Raw genomic sequence first — 17,615 nt, forward strand, 5'->3', positions numbered from 1 at the left:
GAAACACAGCATAATAAATAAATAAACATCTCATAATCCTCCAATTAAAATGAATTGAAATTAAATGTAATTAAATGTTTTAGAAATAAAAATTTTGAAATTTTTTAAATGCGTTTTAATAGTGTTAAAAATAAACTTACCTTTAATGGATAGGGTTTTTAATATAAAAATGAGTGTTTAACATTAATTTTTATATGTTTTAAAAGTCATACGCTGGTAAAAGTAAGCTATGCGCCTGCTTTTACCAGGCGTAAAAGTTTGAAGGACATTCGCTGGGCATGAGTTAGGCAAATAGCCCAATCTCTGTTCCATGGATGTCCTTCTCCCGGGGAAGCGGAGGACTTGACAGATCGGAAAAGCCGTTTTTTGCCGCATGCGCATTGCGCCCTGAAAACTGGCTTTTGTGAGGCCTCGCCGGGTCCGTGCGCACTTCGTACAGACCCGGCGAGGCTGGAATTTTCAGCCCATTACGCCTGCTTGGCAAATCAGAGACCTTGAATTGATTACATTGCTTCAAATCTCATTTAATACATTAAAAGCAGGACATCAGTGTGCACCAGATGCCACATATTGGACCCAAGTTTCCACCGACCCTTAGAACGGCGCACCTCCATGAGGTGTGCCGACTTTCTAGAATAAAAAGGGCGCCGAAAACTTACCTTGTAATTCTCCACGCTTCTCGGGACGTCTTCGGGCTCGGAACAGCGCAGCACAAGGGGTGGGGGGAGGGGGCGGAGCCAAATCCCGGTGCTGAAAACAGTGCCGGGACCTCCTCAAATGCACGCTAGAGTATGCGTGCATGCGCAGTAGCTCCTGGCAGCCTGAATCTCTGCGACGCTCTGCAGGCTGTGTGGGAGGGGCCAGAAGCATGCCGTCCCATCCCGGGCTGAGTGGCCTGCCGCATAGGCCGGCCACTGCCTTCCTCCACTGAGGGCTACAAGGGACAGGTTGGTGGGGGGAGTGGTGGGGAAGAGTTTTGATCGGGGGCGGGGGGGAGAGTTTTGATCCAGGGGGAGGGGAGGTGGAGAGAAAAGAATCTTCCAAGATTTTCGAGTACTTTAATATCTACTATCTTTACTAAAAATATACTCCGTTTAACAAGCTGATAGCACCTACACCCTGTCCAGTCTCGCTGCTTGGGATTTAGCATTCCTATCATAACACTGTCATATTGATGATGGTTCTTTATTGTTAAAATTGAAGTTTTAATGCTTTGGAAAATCCTCTAACTTCCCTCTCCCGCCCCCCCCCCCCCCCCCCCCCATCTCTGGCTACCTGCGCCTGATTTCTAAAGTGTCCGCAAGGTTTTTCTGAGTATACAAAAGTGGACACATACGCTGGCCTAAGTTAGTTTGGAGTAACTTTTCGTTGTCTAAACTTGCTTAAATGGCCTCTCTGCACGGTGCTGACGCCGATACCTTCTCCTGTGTGACACCCTGCTTCTGACCAGGTTGTACCAGGTGTCACCCTCTGAACACTCGTCCCATTTTCAGGGCCAAGCAGGTCTCTGCAGCCCACAGGACTCCACTAAGGAGTCAGACCTGAAAGTTGTACAAAAGTACAGGGGTATGTGCGAACCTCTGAGCAGCACTCAGAAGGTTTAATGGAGCCAAAACAATTAATAAAACTATTTGAAAAGCCAAATACTGCGGATGCTGGAAAATGAAATAAAAACACTAATAATTAATAAAACTATATCAAAAAATAAATACTGCAGATGCTGGAAAATGAAATAAAAATACTAATAAGCAATAAAACTAGTTACCTACCAAAGGGCCCCAGCGGTGTCACGTTCGAGCACCGCATCGAAAACCTCGCGGGGCATTGCCGGGAAAGGTCCGACCTTTCCTCAGTGAATTTCGCTGTCCTGGTGGCTTTCCAGCAGCCTGCACACTGCTTCCCTCTCTGCCGGAAATCTTCCTTTACAGTGGCTTCACCACGCTGTTTCCAGCGGAAGTGAACACCGCTCAAATCCTCCCCCGAGCTGAATATGGCTCGGGGAGGGCAAAGTACCCGACCGTGGTGACCGATTGATTTTTTCGATCGACTGCTCAAACTCCGCGGTAGCCGTACCTTTGGGGATGGTGAATTTCGGGCCCATAATATTTCTAAAACCAGCCTGGCCAAAGATGGAACTGATCATATCAGATAACATACTTTCCATCTGCCTCTAATCCATTGCCAAGGCATCCTAAAAATGTAACTCAAACTATTTGAGGAATTTTAATTTTGAATCTTAACAACTTAACTGTAAAATTTTCTTTTGAAGTGTGTTGCAATTCAGGCTCTTTCCCAGCAATTGGTCTCCTGTTATTGACAGACCCTATGAACCTGACCTCCCCTCTATTCATAGTTATGTTGAGGTTAACATGCTGAGGTGGATAATTAATCCCTAATAACAGCACACTGCTGGTTACAGAACATGCCACATGTCCACCATGATCTCCTGTCACTTCTAAAAACAGAAATTAGCATCACCAGACCAGTATGTGTAGGCTGAAACCACTTGGTCAGATTTATCTACTGGTGAAATAATCATAGGCACAGCAAGGTACTGTCAGCTGTGGCTCAGTGGATAGCACACTCGGCTTTGAGTCAGAAGATTGTAGGTTCAAGTCCCACTCCAGGAACTTGAGTACATAAATCTAGGCTGACACTCCAGTGCCATGCTGAGGGAGTACTACACTGTCGGAGCTGCTGTCTTTCGGATGAGATGTTAAACCGAGGCCCCGTCTGTTCCCTCGGGTGGAAGTAAAAGATCCCATGGCACTATTTCGAAGAAGAGCAGGGGAGTTTCCCCGATGTCCCAGCCAATATTTATCCCTCAATCAAACAACAAAAACAGGTTATCTGGTCATTATCACATTGCTGTTTGTGGGAGTTTGCTGTGTGCAATTTGGCTGCCCAGGGGTTCCCACATTACAACAATGACTGCACTTCAAAAGTACTTAACTGGCTGTAAAGCGCTTCAAGTCATCCGGTGGTCGTGAAAGGCGCTATATAAATGCAAGTCTTTTAAAATCCCAGTATAATTAGAATCAGTTCACAAGTCTTTTTCAGAACAACTTGCATTTATATGATGCCTATAACACAGTAAAATGTCCCAAGGTGCTTCACGGGAGTATAATCAGACAAAATATGACACCGAGCCACGTGAGATATTAGGACGTGAGATTTTAATGAGCGTCATAAAATTGGAGAGATTTAGGAAGGCAATTTCAGATATTGAAGTATGACGAGCAACAAGAAGGAACTGACCATTCCAAGGCCCGATGTTGTATGAAGAGAACACGAGTTGCAGTTCTAATGGAGTTGGGATACACTTCCCGGAACTGAAATTGGCTGATGCATTACCTACATTGCGGCAGCAACTACAGTTCAACAGTACCTCATTTGCTGTGAAGTATATTGGGACATTCTTACGGTGGCCTCTGAAATGTTTTTACATGTAATCAGGTGATTGGTAAATTTATAAGAACATAAGAATTAGAAGCAGGAGTAGGCCATACGGCCTTTCGCGCCTGCTCCACCATTCAATAAGATCATGGCTGATCTTCTACCTCAACTCCACTTTCCTGCACTATCCCCATATCCCTTGATTCCCTTAGTATCGAAAAATCTATCGATCTCTGTCTTTGAATATACTTAATGACTGAGCATTCACAGCCCTCTGGGGTAGAGAATTCCAAAGATTCACCACCCTCCAAGTGAAGAAATTTTTCCTCATCTCAGTTCTAAATGGCCGACCCCTTTTTCTGAGACTGTGACCCCTGATTCTAGACTCTTCAGCTAGAGGAAACATCCTCCCTGCATCTACCCTGTCAAGTCCTGTAGGAATTTTGTATGTTTCAATGAGATCACCTCTCATTCTTCTAAACTCTAGGGAATATAGGCCTAGTCTACACAATCTCTCCTCATACGACAATCCCCCCATCCCAGAAATGAGTCTGGTGAACCTTCGTTGCACTCTCTCTATGGCAAATATATCCTTCCTTAGGTAAGGAAACCTAAACTGTACAGAATATGCCAGGTGTGGTCTCACCAATGCCCTATATAATGGCAGTAAGACATCTTTAGTCTTGTACTCAAATCCTCTTGTAATAAAAACCAACATGCAATTTGTTTTCTTAATTGCTTGCTGTACCAGGATGTTAATGTTCAGTGATTCGTGTACAAGGACACCCGAGTCCCTCTGAACGCCAAGATTTCCCACCATTTCTCTCTCCATTTAAAAAAAAATACTCTGCTTTTATGTTTTTCCTACCAAAGTGAATAACCACATTTCTGCATGTTATATTCCATTTGCCAGGTTCTTGTCCACTCACTTAGCCTATCTATAATCCCCTTGAAGCCTCTTTGCATCCTCCTTGCAACTTACATTCCCACCTAGCTTTGTATCATCAGTAAACTTCGATATATTACATTTGGCCCCCTCATCCAAATCATTGATATAGATTGTGAATAGCTGGGGCCCAAGACTGATCCTTGTGGTACCTCACTAGTTATAACCTACCAACCTGAAAATTACCCGTTTATTCCTACTCTCTGTTTTCTGTCCATTAACCAATCCTCAATCCATGCTAGTATATTACCCCAATCCCATAAGTCCTAATTTTGATTAATAACTTCTTGTGCGATACCTTATCGAATGCCTTCTGAAAATCCAAATACATCACATGCACTGGTTCCCCCTTATCTATTCTGCGAGTTACAACCTCAAAAAACTCAACACATTTGTCAAACATGATTTTTCTTTTATAAATCCGTGTTGACTGCCCAATCCTATTATTATTTTCAAAGTGCTCTGTTACCGAGTGCTTAATAATAGATTCTAGCATTTTCCCTACTACTGATATCAGGCTAACTGCTCTGTAATTCCCCGTTTTCTCTCTCTCTCCTTTCGTAAATAGTGGGGTTACATTTGCTACTTTCCAATCCGCGGGAACCATTCTAGAATCTATGGAATTTTGGAAGAATACAACCAATGCATCCAGTATCTCGAAAGCCACCTCTTTCAAAATCCTGGATGTAGGCCATCGGGTCCAGGGGGTTTATCGGCTTTCAGTCCCATTCATTTCTCCAGTACTATTTTTTTACTAATACGAATTTATTTCCGTTCCTCATTCTTGCTAGACCCTTAGTTCTCCACTATTTCCGTGAGGTGTTTTGCGTCTTCTTCCGTGAAGACAGACACAAAGTATTTGTTTAATTTCTCTGCTATTTCCTTATTCCCCATTATAATTTTTCCTATCAGCCTGTAAGGGACCTACATTTACTTTCGCTAATCTTTTCCTTTTTACATACCTAGAGAAGCTTTGACAGTCTGTTTTTATGTGTCTCGCTGGTTTACTCGCATATTCTGTTTTCCCTTTCTTTATCAATTTCTTGGTCCTCCTTTGCTGAATTCTAAAATCCTTGCAATCCTCAGGCTTGCTGCACCTTTTGGCAACATTATAAGCCTCTTCCTGTGATCTAATACTATATTTAACTTCTCTTGTTATCCACGCTTGGACCACTTTTCCTGTGGGGGTTTTTGTGTCTTAAAGGAATATATGTTTGTTGTAAATTATGTATTCTTTAAATGCCAGCCATTGCTTGTCTACCATCATATCTTTTAATGTAGTTTCCTAATCTACCTTAGTCAACTCACTCCTAACACCTACGTAGTTTGCTTTGATTAGATTTAAGATCCTAGTTTCGGATTTAACTAAGTCACTTTCAAACTTAATATAAAATTCTATCATATTATTGTCACTCTTCCCTAAAGAGACATTAAACTGAGGCGCCATCTGCTCTCTCTCAGGTGGACGTAAAAGATTCCATGGCATTATTTCGAAGAAGAGCAGGGGAGTTATCCCCGGTGCCCTGGTCAATATTTATCCCTCAATCAACATAACGAAAAAACAGATTATCTGGTCATTATCACATTGCTGTTTGTGGGAGTTTGCTGTGCGCAAATTGGCAACCGCGTTTCCTACATTTCAACAGTGACTATATGCCAAAAAGTACTTAATTGGCTGTAAAACGCTTTGAGACATCTGGTGGTTGTGAAAGGCGCGATATAAATCCAAGTATTTATTTTTCTTTCTTTACTACAATTATTATTAATTAACCCTTTCTCATTGCACAGTACTAGATCTAAAATAGCCGGTTCCCTAGTTGGTTCCTCAACATACTGATCTAGAAAACCAGCTTGTATACATTCCATGAATTTGTCCTCCACCCTATTACTGCAAATTTGGTTTGCCCAGTCTATATGTAGATTAAAGTCCCCCATGATTACTGTGTTACCCTTGTTACATGCACCTTTAATTTCCTGATTTAGACTGCGCGGTGCATTACCATTACTGTTTGGGGGCCTATAAACAACTCCCACCAATGTTTATTGCCCCATGCCGTTTCTTAGCTCCGCTCAAACTGATTCTACTCCTTGATTTTCCGAATATCCTTTCTCTCTACTGTCTTTATCCCATCCTTTATTATCAGGGCTACCCCTCCTCCTTTTCCATTTTGCCTATCTTTTCTAAAAGTTAAGTATCCTGGAATATTCAAATCCCAAACTTGATCACTTTGCAACCACTTCTCCGTAATGGCTATTAGATCAAACCTATTAATTTCTATCTGCTCTATTAATTCATCTATTTTGTTGCGAATGCTTCGCACATTTAGATATAATGCCTTTAGCTTTGACTTTTTTCTATTGCTCCCTGATGTCACCTTAGTCGCTGAAGCCCTATTATCTTTGTTGCTCTCTCTGCCCCTTCCTGACCCACTCTGCTTATTTTTACCTAAAACTGTTCTGCTCTAGAGCCTTGACATTTCTCTTGCTGCTTTTAAATTTACTCTTTCCTGAGTCCTCCCATCTCCTTCATTAGTCTAGTACCCTAGTTATTTGATTTGCCAGGACACTGGTTCCAACCCAGTTCAAGTGGAGCCCGTCCCAACCGAACAGTTCCCTCTTTCCCCAGTACTGGTGCCAGTACCCCATGAAGCAAAATCCCAGCCTCCCACACCATTCTTTGAGCTACGCATTTAACCTTCTAATCTGCTTATCCCTATGCCAATTGGCACGTAGCTCAGGTAACAATTAAGAGATTATTACCTTTGAGGTACCCTGTACTGCTTTTTAATTTGGACCCCAACTTTTCACACTCTGAGCAGAACCTATTTCCTAGTTCTATTGATATCGTTGGTTCCTGCATGGACCATAACAACTGGATCCTCCCCATCTCACTCCACTTTCTTCTCCAGCCGCAAGGAGATGCCTTTAACCCTGGCACGAGGCAGGCAACACAACCTTCAGAACTCCGGGTCAGAGAACAATATCTATCTCTCTTGACTATACTGTTCCCTACCACAACTACATTCCCTTTCACTTCCCCCACTTGGCCTCCTGCACCATGGTTAGCCTGCTCATCCATCCTGCAGGCTTTACCCTCATCCACACAGACAGCACAAACTTCATACCTGTTAGATATCTAAGGATAAGGGGTAAGCCATTTAGGACCGAGGTGAGGAGAAACTTCTTCGCCCAGAGACTGGTGAACCTGTGGAATTCTCTACCACAGAAAGTTGTTGAGGCCAATTCACTAAATGTATTCAAAAAGGAGTTAGATGTAGTCCTTACTACTAGGGGGATCAAGGGGTATGGCGAGAAAGCAGGAATGGGGTACTGAAGTTGCATGTTCAGCCATGAACTCATTGAATGGCGGTGCAGGCTCGAAGGGCTGAATGGCCTACTCCTGCACCTATTTTCTATGTTTCTATAAGGGCAAAGGCTGAGGCTCCTCCAGCACTGCACCTGGGGTCCCCTTACCTGCCTGAGTTGCAGTCACACCCTCCTGTCCCTGACCACTAACCAGACTACCTAACCTAAGGGGTGTGACTGCCTCCTGGATCAAAATGTCCAGGTAACTATCCCCCTCCCTGATGCCCTACAATGTCTGCACGTCAGACTCCAGCTCAACAACTCTGAACTGAAGTTCCTCAAGATGCAGGCACTTTCCGCAAACGTGGTTGTCTGGGATCACAATGTTTTCCACAAGCTCCCACATGCTGCAGTTGTGGCATACCACCTGCACTGCCATCCCTATATGACCTTGTTCTATTTAAGTAAATGTAATTAAATTTGTATTTAAGTAATATAGCTTACAGTTTAGATCCTTGACTACTTAATTCATCTAAATTAAGTTATGGGTAATGAAATTAAATATCTACCTGTAACACAAAGCATTACAAGTAGTGTCGGCAAAAAACAGCAAATCCTTCCCCCTCTTCTCCGAATTCCCACTCTTTCCAAATTCCCAAATAAAACACTCTGTTCTCAAGTCATTCCGTTTAAGACTGCTCTGTGCAGACCGATGTTACCAACACTTTTAAAAGTTCAAGACAACTCAAGCTGATGGCTTTCAGATTGCTGGCATATTTGTCTATTTATGCTCCTTTTTTAAACTATTTCCCAAAGCACCTCTTGTCCACCTTTCTTTCCGCATAGATTTTTTGTGTGCTGATTTCAAGTTCCAGAATTAACTACTGTGCACTGCGAAAAGAATTTATTCTTGATTTTAAAAGTCTTTAACGTGAATTCGGTTATGCTGTTTTGTAGAATTGCCATTGGTTCTGTGGAACAGCTTTTTACTGAAGCAAAATGTATGAGTGGTGTGAATTGGAATTGAGTATTTATCTTGCTGTACATTGTTGATTTAATAATTGTCGCTTCCCCGTTCTCCCCCCCCCCCCCCGCCCCTCCCCAGGTATTCGCGAGATTGATGACGCTGCAAGATACCAGGACCCCGCGGCAAGAAACACCTCACAGCCGAGCAGATCCCTGCCAGTCAACATTGCTAAGGTATAAAAAACTATCCTTACTATTGAAAATAAATGAAGTGTACTGTTTCGGTGCATAACCTTGTTATTATCAAATTTGTTCAGAGAAAGAACATTTCGCAAGGAGTTTTATTGGAAAGACAATTTTCTCATCAACCCCAATTGCCAATTATTCAAAGGTACATTTTGTGGAATTGGCTTAAGGTTAACAGAATATATACTATTTGTGCTCCTTGAAGCATTGCTTTCGATTGACTTTCCTGGTAATTTCATTACATGTCCTAGTATTTTAATCCGTGCCCTTCTGACAGTGCCAGGAAATTGCAGGTTTGTTTTGCTAGTTGCTATGAGCTCAGTTTTCCCCAGTATTTGTGCCGTTTTTTTTGGAGTAGGCTGTTTTTTCTGGCTTAACTTAAAAATCCCGAGTTTCCCTAATCAATTTGCACCAGCGTAACTCATTTAGTTACGCTTTTTTTTAGGTATTTTTTTTTTCCTCAAAAGGGGGCGTTACCAGCCATCTACACCAATTCTGGCCATTTAGGCAACTTTGGCCAGCTGATAGCTACTCCATTTCTACTTAGGCCAGCGTATGAGGCCTCTTGAGAAAACCCTTGTGGAGGGTTCTAAAATCGGCGCAGGTAAGTACATCGGAGACCATTCGGCCTGGGCTAGGGGCGGGAAGCGGGACGGACCTGGACCAGCACTCACACGTGGACCGGAAAGGCTCGGCGGGGGAGGGAGGAAGCAAACTGACCGGCAGGCATGCACTCGGGGTCCACAGACCGGGAAGGCACTGCACTGGGAACCGGTGAGGCTCGGCGGGCCGGGTGGGCGGGGTGGGGTGGGGGTGGGCGGGGAGGGAGCAAAATGACCGGCAGGCACACACTCGGCCACAGAGCGAACCAGGAAGGTACTCACCACAGCGGACCAGGAAGGCACCTCACTCGGGGACTGGAGAGGGTCGCATATAGCCGATCTGAAGGCTTGGTGCCGGGGGAGGGGGAGGGAGAGAAGAGAGGACAAAAGACCTTTGGGAAGCTCTACTGCTCAAGGACATCAAGAACGTCAGTTTTTCCCCCACGCAGAAGGCCCGGCTCCTTTTTGTTCCATTGCAGACCGCAGGCTCCACCGCCCTCCTCCCCCGGGGTGACTGGCCATGCTGTGCGGCTACAGATTACAGCCCAAACATCGGGGAAACTTCAGAGATTTTTTTCTGGCGCATTTATTTACCTAAGTAAGCGGCGCAACTCTGGCAATACGCCAGAAAACAGGCTTGGGGAAAATTGAGCCCTATGTTTTTATTCATACTCCCATTATACTGCTTAAAAAAACACCAAATATATATTTTTCCTACTGCTCCTCCATAGCTAATCAGCTAGGTCAGCTATGACCAGGGATTACATTTGGGGTATACAGCTTGCATTCGAGCAGATGCTGCATTTAGACTGATACACAGAGTGGGGGGCAGAGGCTGTCACAAACTCTGAATTTCAGGAATAGTTTTATCACTGTAAAATTTGCTCCCTACTAAAATGAGAACTTAGAATTCAGATCACTATTAAAACATTTTCAAACTTCTGCTTGCCTTGTCTTCCCCTTTAGTCTCTGCTTATAATATTTCCTATCTGTTTAAACCTTAATACTATAATTTATAAGTAACAAAGTAAAGAATAATCTAAATTATCTAGTTTAAAAAAAATAAAGTAATTGAATATATGTTTTCTGATCATTCTGGGGTAGGGACTCATTTGCTTCAATATTGGCCAACGATTGGCTCCTAGACAATTACAAGCAGCGGGTTTCTGAGTGACATTGACAAGGTAGTGACTAGCTCTTTGTCCCTGTTCTTGGCCGTACAGTGACTGTTTGCATCTAAGAATGGTCGAATTTGTATGGAGGTGGTCATCAGAGATTGAATGCGTTTAGATTGAGGTGGTTAGAGAATAATTGTTCAGATTGAAGTGGTTGAAGGAGGACTGTGTTTAGACTTAAACTGTGTTAGGTGTGTTTTCATAAAAGGTCTCGAGGCACTCGTTCCCTGTGACGTCTTTGAATTGTTTTCCCTTGCCTCTCCCACTTTTCATATGCCTGCTGGCGTATGGGCTGTGGTCCCAAGGGCTGCAGCAGTCCTTTTGATATCTTGCTCAAGTGCACTACGTAAGTGTTGGCATGCTGTTTTACCATAGCAAGTGCCCAGCCAAATTAGATCATGTACTCAACCAATGTCCACACAGGCACCTCTCAGCTGGAATCATTACAAAGTGATCAGGAACAGGAACCTTGGCTATTCCCACTGCCCCTCCTTAAACCAGGCTAACTAATAGTGACTGAAATCATCCAGTTTAGCATAGCCAGGAATCAAACTTTTGATGCTGTCGGAGAGCTGCTCTGGTCAATAACAAAATGTAAAGATGCATTGCAATAGCCAGAATCAGTTGCCAGTTAGGCAATAGTCTAAAAATAAATCTGACACCATAAAAAGTAAGCGTCCTGATAGTATCTGTAAACAAAAGGTTACTCAATAAAGCGTTTTGTTAAAAGCATGTGATTCCTTAATCCCTCTGTTTTCTCACCAGGCCATGTACTCACTGGTCAGGAGGATGGTTATTGTGCTCTTGTTGGCGAGATTCCCTCCAGTTTTCCTCTCCCCTGTAGAGCCTGTTCTGTGCCTTCTCGCATCAATGAGGCTGATATGGTCCAATGCAGCAAAATGGGAGGAAATCAAACCTCTGTTCAGCGGTCCCACAGTGCTGCAATTTGGTGCTCCAATCTGCTGGCTGTTGAAGCTACTTCTAAGTGAATATTTGATCCATATATTAGTCCTTTTATTAGTTTACATCCCAGCGTGTACTCAAACTGATTTGGAAGTTAGAGCATTGGTAACTAGGTCACTGCACTAAACATTAAATTATCACTATTATAATTTTTTTTAATAGAACCACAATCTTATTGAGTTCCTGCAAGACCCCTGACATTATAAGCTGTACCTTTAGTTATCTGCCCTTGCAGGGGTGGGGGACCCATAGGATTAATAATAACCTTATTGACAGTAATTTGCAACATGATATGACTCTCTTCAAAGTGGTGGTTCTAACCACAGGTTAGAGTTTTTACAGGCGAATGTAATGAAAAATATTTAATTAAAATTAAATGGCTAAAAACAGAACAGAATTCAGCAGCTGATGACAGTGGGTTAATTTCTCATTCCAGTGATGACTTCTGAAGTAAAAATCCTTCCTGCTGCAAACAGCAAAGCCCTTAATATACGTGCAACAGCTGACACCTTTCTGATGCAGAAGCTCACTCTTGCTTCTGAGTCAGAACGTTGTGTGTTCAAGACCACTCTAAAGATTTGACTTGAGCACATAATCCAGATTGACACTCGCATGCGGTACTGAAGGAATGCTGCACTTTCAGAAGTGCCATCTTTTGGACAAGACATTATACCAAGGTTTGTCTTCCCTCGACGGCATAAAAGATTGCATGGCATGATTTTGAAGAGGAGCCGGGGCTTTTTCCACAGTGTCCTGGCCAAGGTTTATCCTTTAACCAACACTGCAGATGGCCTTTTCATTTATCCCATTGCTGTTTGTGGGACCTTGCTGTGTGCAAATTCCTATATTATAACAGTGACTACACTTCAACAGTAGTCACTGTAAAGCACTTGGGATATCCTGAGGTCGTGAAAGGCGCTATATAAATGCAAGTCTTTTTCTTCTTTTGTCTCGCATTGAGGCTTATCTTGTCCTTGCCTAATATCCCCAGAAACATTATTTGAGCAGAAGTCGCTGCCAGAGTTTGGTGACCGTACAACCAGGCCGAGTTAGAATTGCAGCATTCAAAGCAAGTTTGCACTTTCACTTCAGAATGTCATGGACTGTGCTGCTTTGGGTTTTAAAAACAGTGCAATTTTTCTTTAACAGTATGGACAAAGGAACCTTTCCCCTTTATGGGAAAAAAATATCAAGATTCAGTCACAATTATAAACTACAACTTCGACATTCTGTGGTATTGTCATGGAGTTGAGGAACTGTTCTTGTTGGTACCTGTATAATGTTTTTATAGTAGTTCAGAAAAACTATCATGTAGAGGCCAGATTCTTTCCTTCTGCCCCCCCCCACCCCCGCAATCACCCACCCATATGATGACCCGCCCTTCATCTTCCATGGCTAAAAGTACCCTTCTACTTTAGATTTAACAGTTCATCAACCTGCCACTGCCCCCAGAATGCATCGTATGTTCTTGCCCCAACCTATAATTGTGGTGTTAGGCAGTCTCTCGTGTCGAGGATGACCCGTTTCCACACCAAAAAGGGATGAGTTCACAGATGTTTCCCGAACTACATGTTGAAGGGTGGAAGATGTCCGTGCGTGAATTCTTTTAATGTGCAGTGGCTGTTGCACACCAGCTACCACACGGGCTTGACAGAACAAGGTCTTGGTCCAGTGGCAAGGATTAACCAAGATGACTGGAGACCAGCTCTGCTGCACAAACCTAGTACGCACACATACTCCTACTGTCCACAGATCGCTGTGTGGGCTGGCCCATGCTGCACATTCCCTGGGCCCCAACCCCGCTGTTGTACGCTGCCTCGCTGCTGGGTTCCTCGACTCCGACCTTGCCACTCCTCATCTCCGCCGCTCCTGGGCTACGATCCCGTCATTCCTTGACTCCGACCTTGCCGCTCCTTGACTCCGCTGGTCTTGGGCCACGACCCCAATGCCCCGAACTCTTGCCTTTCCTGGGCTCCGATCATGCCACTCCTGGGCCCCAATCTTTCACCGATCCTCTGCAACTCGCCGCCTCTCCTCCTGCACCTGGGTTCCGACCCCGCTCCAACCGGCGACCTGGATTCTAGTGTCGTCAAAGCCATCGCACTCCTGGAACGGCTCATGCTGCTCCCCGCAGGGGCTAGCTCCAGCTCTTAAAGCCATGACCTGAAGTTGGTGTTCTCTCCCAGGTCGGGGTTGCAGAGATGATTCTCGGGCCGCTCCAGCTCTTACAGCCTCAACCTGAGATCGGTGTCCTCTAAGGGTGTTACTCACCAATAACCTGTTCACCGAAGCCCAGTTTGGGTTCCACCAGGACCACTCGGCTCCAGACCTCACTACAGCCTTGGTCCAAACATGGGCAAAAGAGCAGAATCCAAGAGGTGAGGGGAGAGTGACTGCCCTTGACATCAAGGCAGCATTTGACCGTGTGTGACATCAAGGAGCCCGAGTAAAACTGAAGTCAATGGGAACCGGGGGGTAAATTCTCCACTGGCTGGAGTCATACCTAACACAAAGGAAGATGGTTGTGGTGGTTGGAGGTCAATTCCTCAGAGCAGTAACTTAGACCCAACCATCTTCAGCTGCTTCATCAATGACCTTCCCTCCATCATTAGGTCAGAAGTGGGGATGTTCGCTGATGACTGCACAGTGTTCAGTTCCACTTGCAACTCCTCAGATAATGAAACAGTTCATGCCTGCATGCAGGAAGAACTGAACGACATTCAGGCTTGGGCTGCTAAGTGGCAAGTAATATTTGCGGCAGGCAACGACTATCTCCAACAAACGAGAGTTTAACCACCACCGCCCCCTGACATTCAACGGCATTACCGCCCCCAAATCTCCCACCATCAACATCCTGGGAGTCACCATTGACCAGAAACATAAATGGACCAGCCACATAAATGCTGTGGCAACAAGAGCAGGTCAGAGGCTGGGTATTCTGCAGCAAGTATCTCACCTCCTGACTCCCCAAAGCACTTTCCACCATCTACAAGGAACAAATCAGGAGTGTAATGGAATACTCACTTGCCTGGATGAGTGCAGATCCAACAACACTCAAGAAGCTCAACACTATCCAGGACAAAGCAGCTTGCTTGATTGGCACCCCATCCACTACCTTCCACATTCACTCCCTCCACCACCGGCGTACGGTGGCTGCAGTGGGTCGTGGCCCAAGACCAGCGGAGTCAAGGAGCGGCAAGGTCGGAGTCAAGGAATGACGGGATCGTAGCCCAGGAGCGGCGGAGACGAGGAGTGGCAAGGTCGGAGTCGAGGAACCCAGCAGCGAGGCAGCGTACAACAGCGGGGTTGGGGCCCAGGGAATGTGCAGCATGGGCCAGCCCACATAGCGATCTGGACAGTAGGAGTATGTGTGCGTACTAGGTTTGTGCAGCAGAGCTGGTCTCCAGTCATTCAAGATGCAATTGTGGGTAGGTGAGTTTGCAGATCTTTAGTAGCAGACCTTGGGCTGAGGATGATGAAATGATTTACTTGAAAATGATTTTTTTTTTTTACTGCATTTACTTCAATTGAAATTTTCAACCATCTGCCAAGTTTTAAAACTGTGCGTGCATCGCTCTGTTTACCTGACATTGAAAGGTCATCTGTGGAATGCAACAAGTCAGGGGTGTGATGTTAGATTATAATGTCATGCTAGATTGCAGAGTAAGAGACTTTTGAGACCCTTTCTCTGAAGGTGAGTTTGCTTTAAATGCTATAGTACATCAAAATGCATAGGGCCTATCGAAAGGAACAGGCTCAGTGGACTGAGGCCTTTTTCTGAGTTCATACATTCTTTTACTTTTCATGTCCTTGTGAAGTTATTGATTATTTATTAACCCTTTTTGGTTTGTTTGTTAATTCCACTTAGGTTATCGTGAACTCGCAAAAGAAAAGTCCTGTAGAATTTCAAGCATTTACTGAAGGTAATTCATTTTCTTTAACATATGATTAGCAACTACTGTTAAACATTCCTGTTGATCTGGGGCTGGTGAAGCGCATAAGCTGAATTCTTCAGTCTTCTAATAATTGGTAGCCCAAGGACTCTCCCTCCATGGCTCAACACCTGTTCGTTTATCTGTTGATTTTAATCCCCTTCCCTGCTACTTTTGTAAAGCTTTTTGATACATTTTATGCATTAAAAGGTGCACAAATACAAGCTGCTGTGGGTTGCTACTGAAGATGCTTTAAGTGATGACATAGGTAACAACAGCATTCTTTTGAGGCGCTATCAGTTTATATTATGTCTGCAGAGGTGATTATCTGAACCGAGAATGTTTGTTAAAATCTGAATAACATGGTTATTGTGTTACGATTATATTCAACATCACCGGGATATAATCATGCATCTTAAACATTTAATTTTCACCCATTTAGTTAGATCGAAATGGTCAAAAGACAGTCAACTGCAATTCCAGAATATTGCTACATTGCACCTTTTCTGGAATCTAACTAATGTTGTCTGTAATTGTCCTAAATATCACATTGACTTGACCCAAGTAAATTACTACAGGGTAACTTGCACATGTTAAACGTACTTAAGTGAAGTGTGTAGTTCCATTAATTTCAATGGAATGATATTCCTAGTGTGAAGAGGATACATGTCAGCAACTTTTTAATATTTATTCAGCAAAGAGACAAAGCTGAATAATGTGCAGGGGATAAAATCTCTTCCATTTTATATCACAGAAGCCAAAACAAAAAATAATCATAGAATCATAGAATAGTTACAGCACAGAAGGAGGCCACTCGGCCCATCGAGCCCGTGTCGACTCTCTGCAAGAGCACTTAAGCTAGTCTCACTACCCCTGCCCTTTCCCCGTAACCTTGCAGATTTTTTTCCTTCAGATATTTATCCAATTCCCTTTTGAAAGCCATGATTGAATCTATCTCCAGCTCCCTTTCAGGCAGTACACTCCAGATCATAACCACTCTCTGCATAAAATAGTTTTTCCTCATGTCGCCTTTGGTTCTTCTGCCAATCACCTTAAATCTGTGTCCTCTGGTTCTCGACTCTTCCGCCAATGGGAATAGTTTCTCTCTATGTACTCTGTCTAGACCCCTCATGATTTTGAACATCTCTATCAAATCTCCTCTCAGCCTTCTCTGCTCTAAGGAGAACAACCCCAGCTTCTCCAGTCGATCCACGTAACTGAAGTCCCTCATCTCTGATACCATTCTTGAAAATTTTTTCTGTACCCTCTCTAAAGCCTTCACATCCTTCCTAAAGTGGGGTGCCCAAAATTGGGCACCATACTCCAGTTGAGGCCGATCCAGTGTTTTATAAAGGTTCATCATAACTTCCCTGTTTTTGTACTCTATGCCTCTATTTATGAAGCCCAGTAATCCAGTATGCTTTTTTAACTGCTTTCTCAACCTGCCCTGCCAGCTTCAATAATTTGTGCACATATACCCCAGGTCTCTCTGTTCATCATTCTCTTTAGGATTGTATCCTTTAGTTTATATTGCCTCTCCTCATTTTTCCTACCGAAATGTATCACTCGCACTTTTCTGTGTTAAATTTCATCTGCCACGTGTCTGCCCATTTTGCCAGCCTGTCTATGCCCTCCTGAAGTCTATCACCATCCTCCTCACTGTTCACTATACGTCCAAGTTTTGTGTCATCTGCAAATTTTGAAATTGTGCCCTGTACACCCAAGTCCAAGTCATTACTATATATCAAGAAATGCAGTAGTCCTCGCACCGACCCCTGGGGAACACCATTGTATCCTTGCCTCCAGTCCGAAAAGCAACCGTTCACAACTACTCTCTGTTTCCTGTCACTTAGCCAATTTCGAAACCATGTTGCCATTGTCCCTTTTATTCCATGGGCTTCGACTTTGCTGGCAAGCCTATTATGTGGCAATTTATCAAATGCCTTTTGGAAGTCCATATACACCACATAATCTGCATATTATTCAGCTTTGTCTCTCTGCTGAATAAATACAATATAGTTTTTAATTGAGAGAAAATAAAAAGGTAGTAAAAAATAAAGTTCATTTGCCACAGTGTGTTATT

At 43.8% G+C, this 17,615-nt stretch overlaps 1 protein-coding gene across 2 annotated transcripts in view; it reads left to right on the forward strand.

Moving 5' to 3' along the window:
- cep72 (centrosomal protein 72) overlaps positions 1 to 17,615 on the forward strand; it is a 230,603-nt gene that overhangs the window by 126,591 nt on the left and 86,397 nt on the right. For both annotated transcript variants that reach the window (XM_070880485.1, XM_070880486.1), the window contains 2 exons: positions 8,754 to 8,848; positions 15,469 to 15,523. In XM_070880485.1, the coding sequence (XP_070736586.1) occupies positions 8,754 to 8,848; positions 15,469 to 15,523 (150 nt within the window). The remainder of the gene's footprint in view (positions 1 to 8,753; positions 8,849 to 15,468; positions 15,524 to 17,615) is intronic.

The sequence above is a fragment of the Pristiophorus japonicus genome, chromosome 5 (assembly GCF_044704955.1).
Source record: "Pristiophorus japonicus isolate sPriJap1 chromosome 5, sPriJap1.hap1, whole genome shotgun sequence".
NCBI classification, from domain to species: Eukaryota; Metazoa; Chordata; class Chondrichthyes; family Pristiophoridae; genus Pristiophorus; species Pristiophorus japonicus.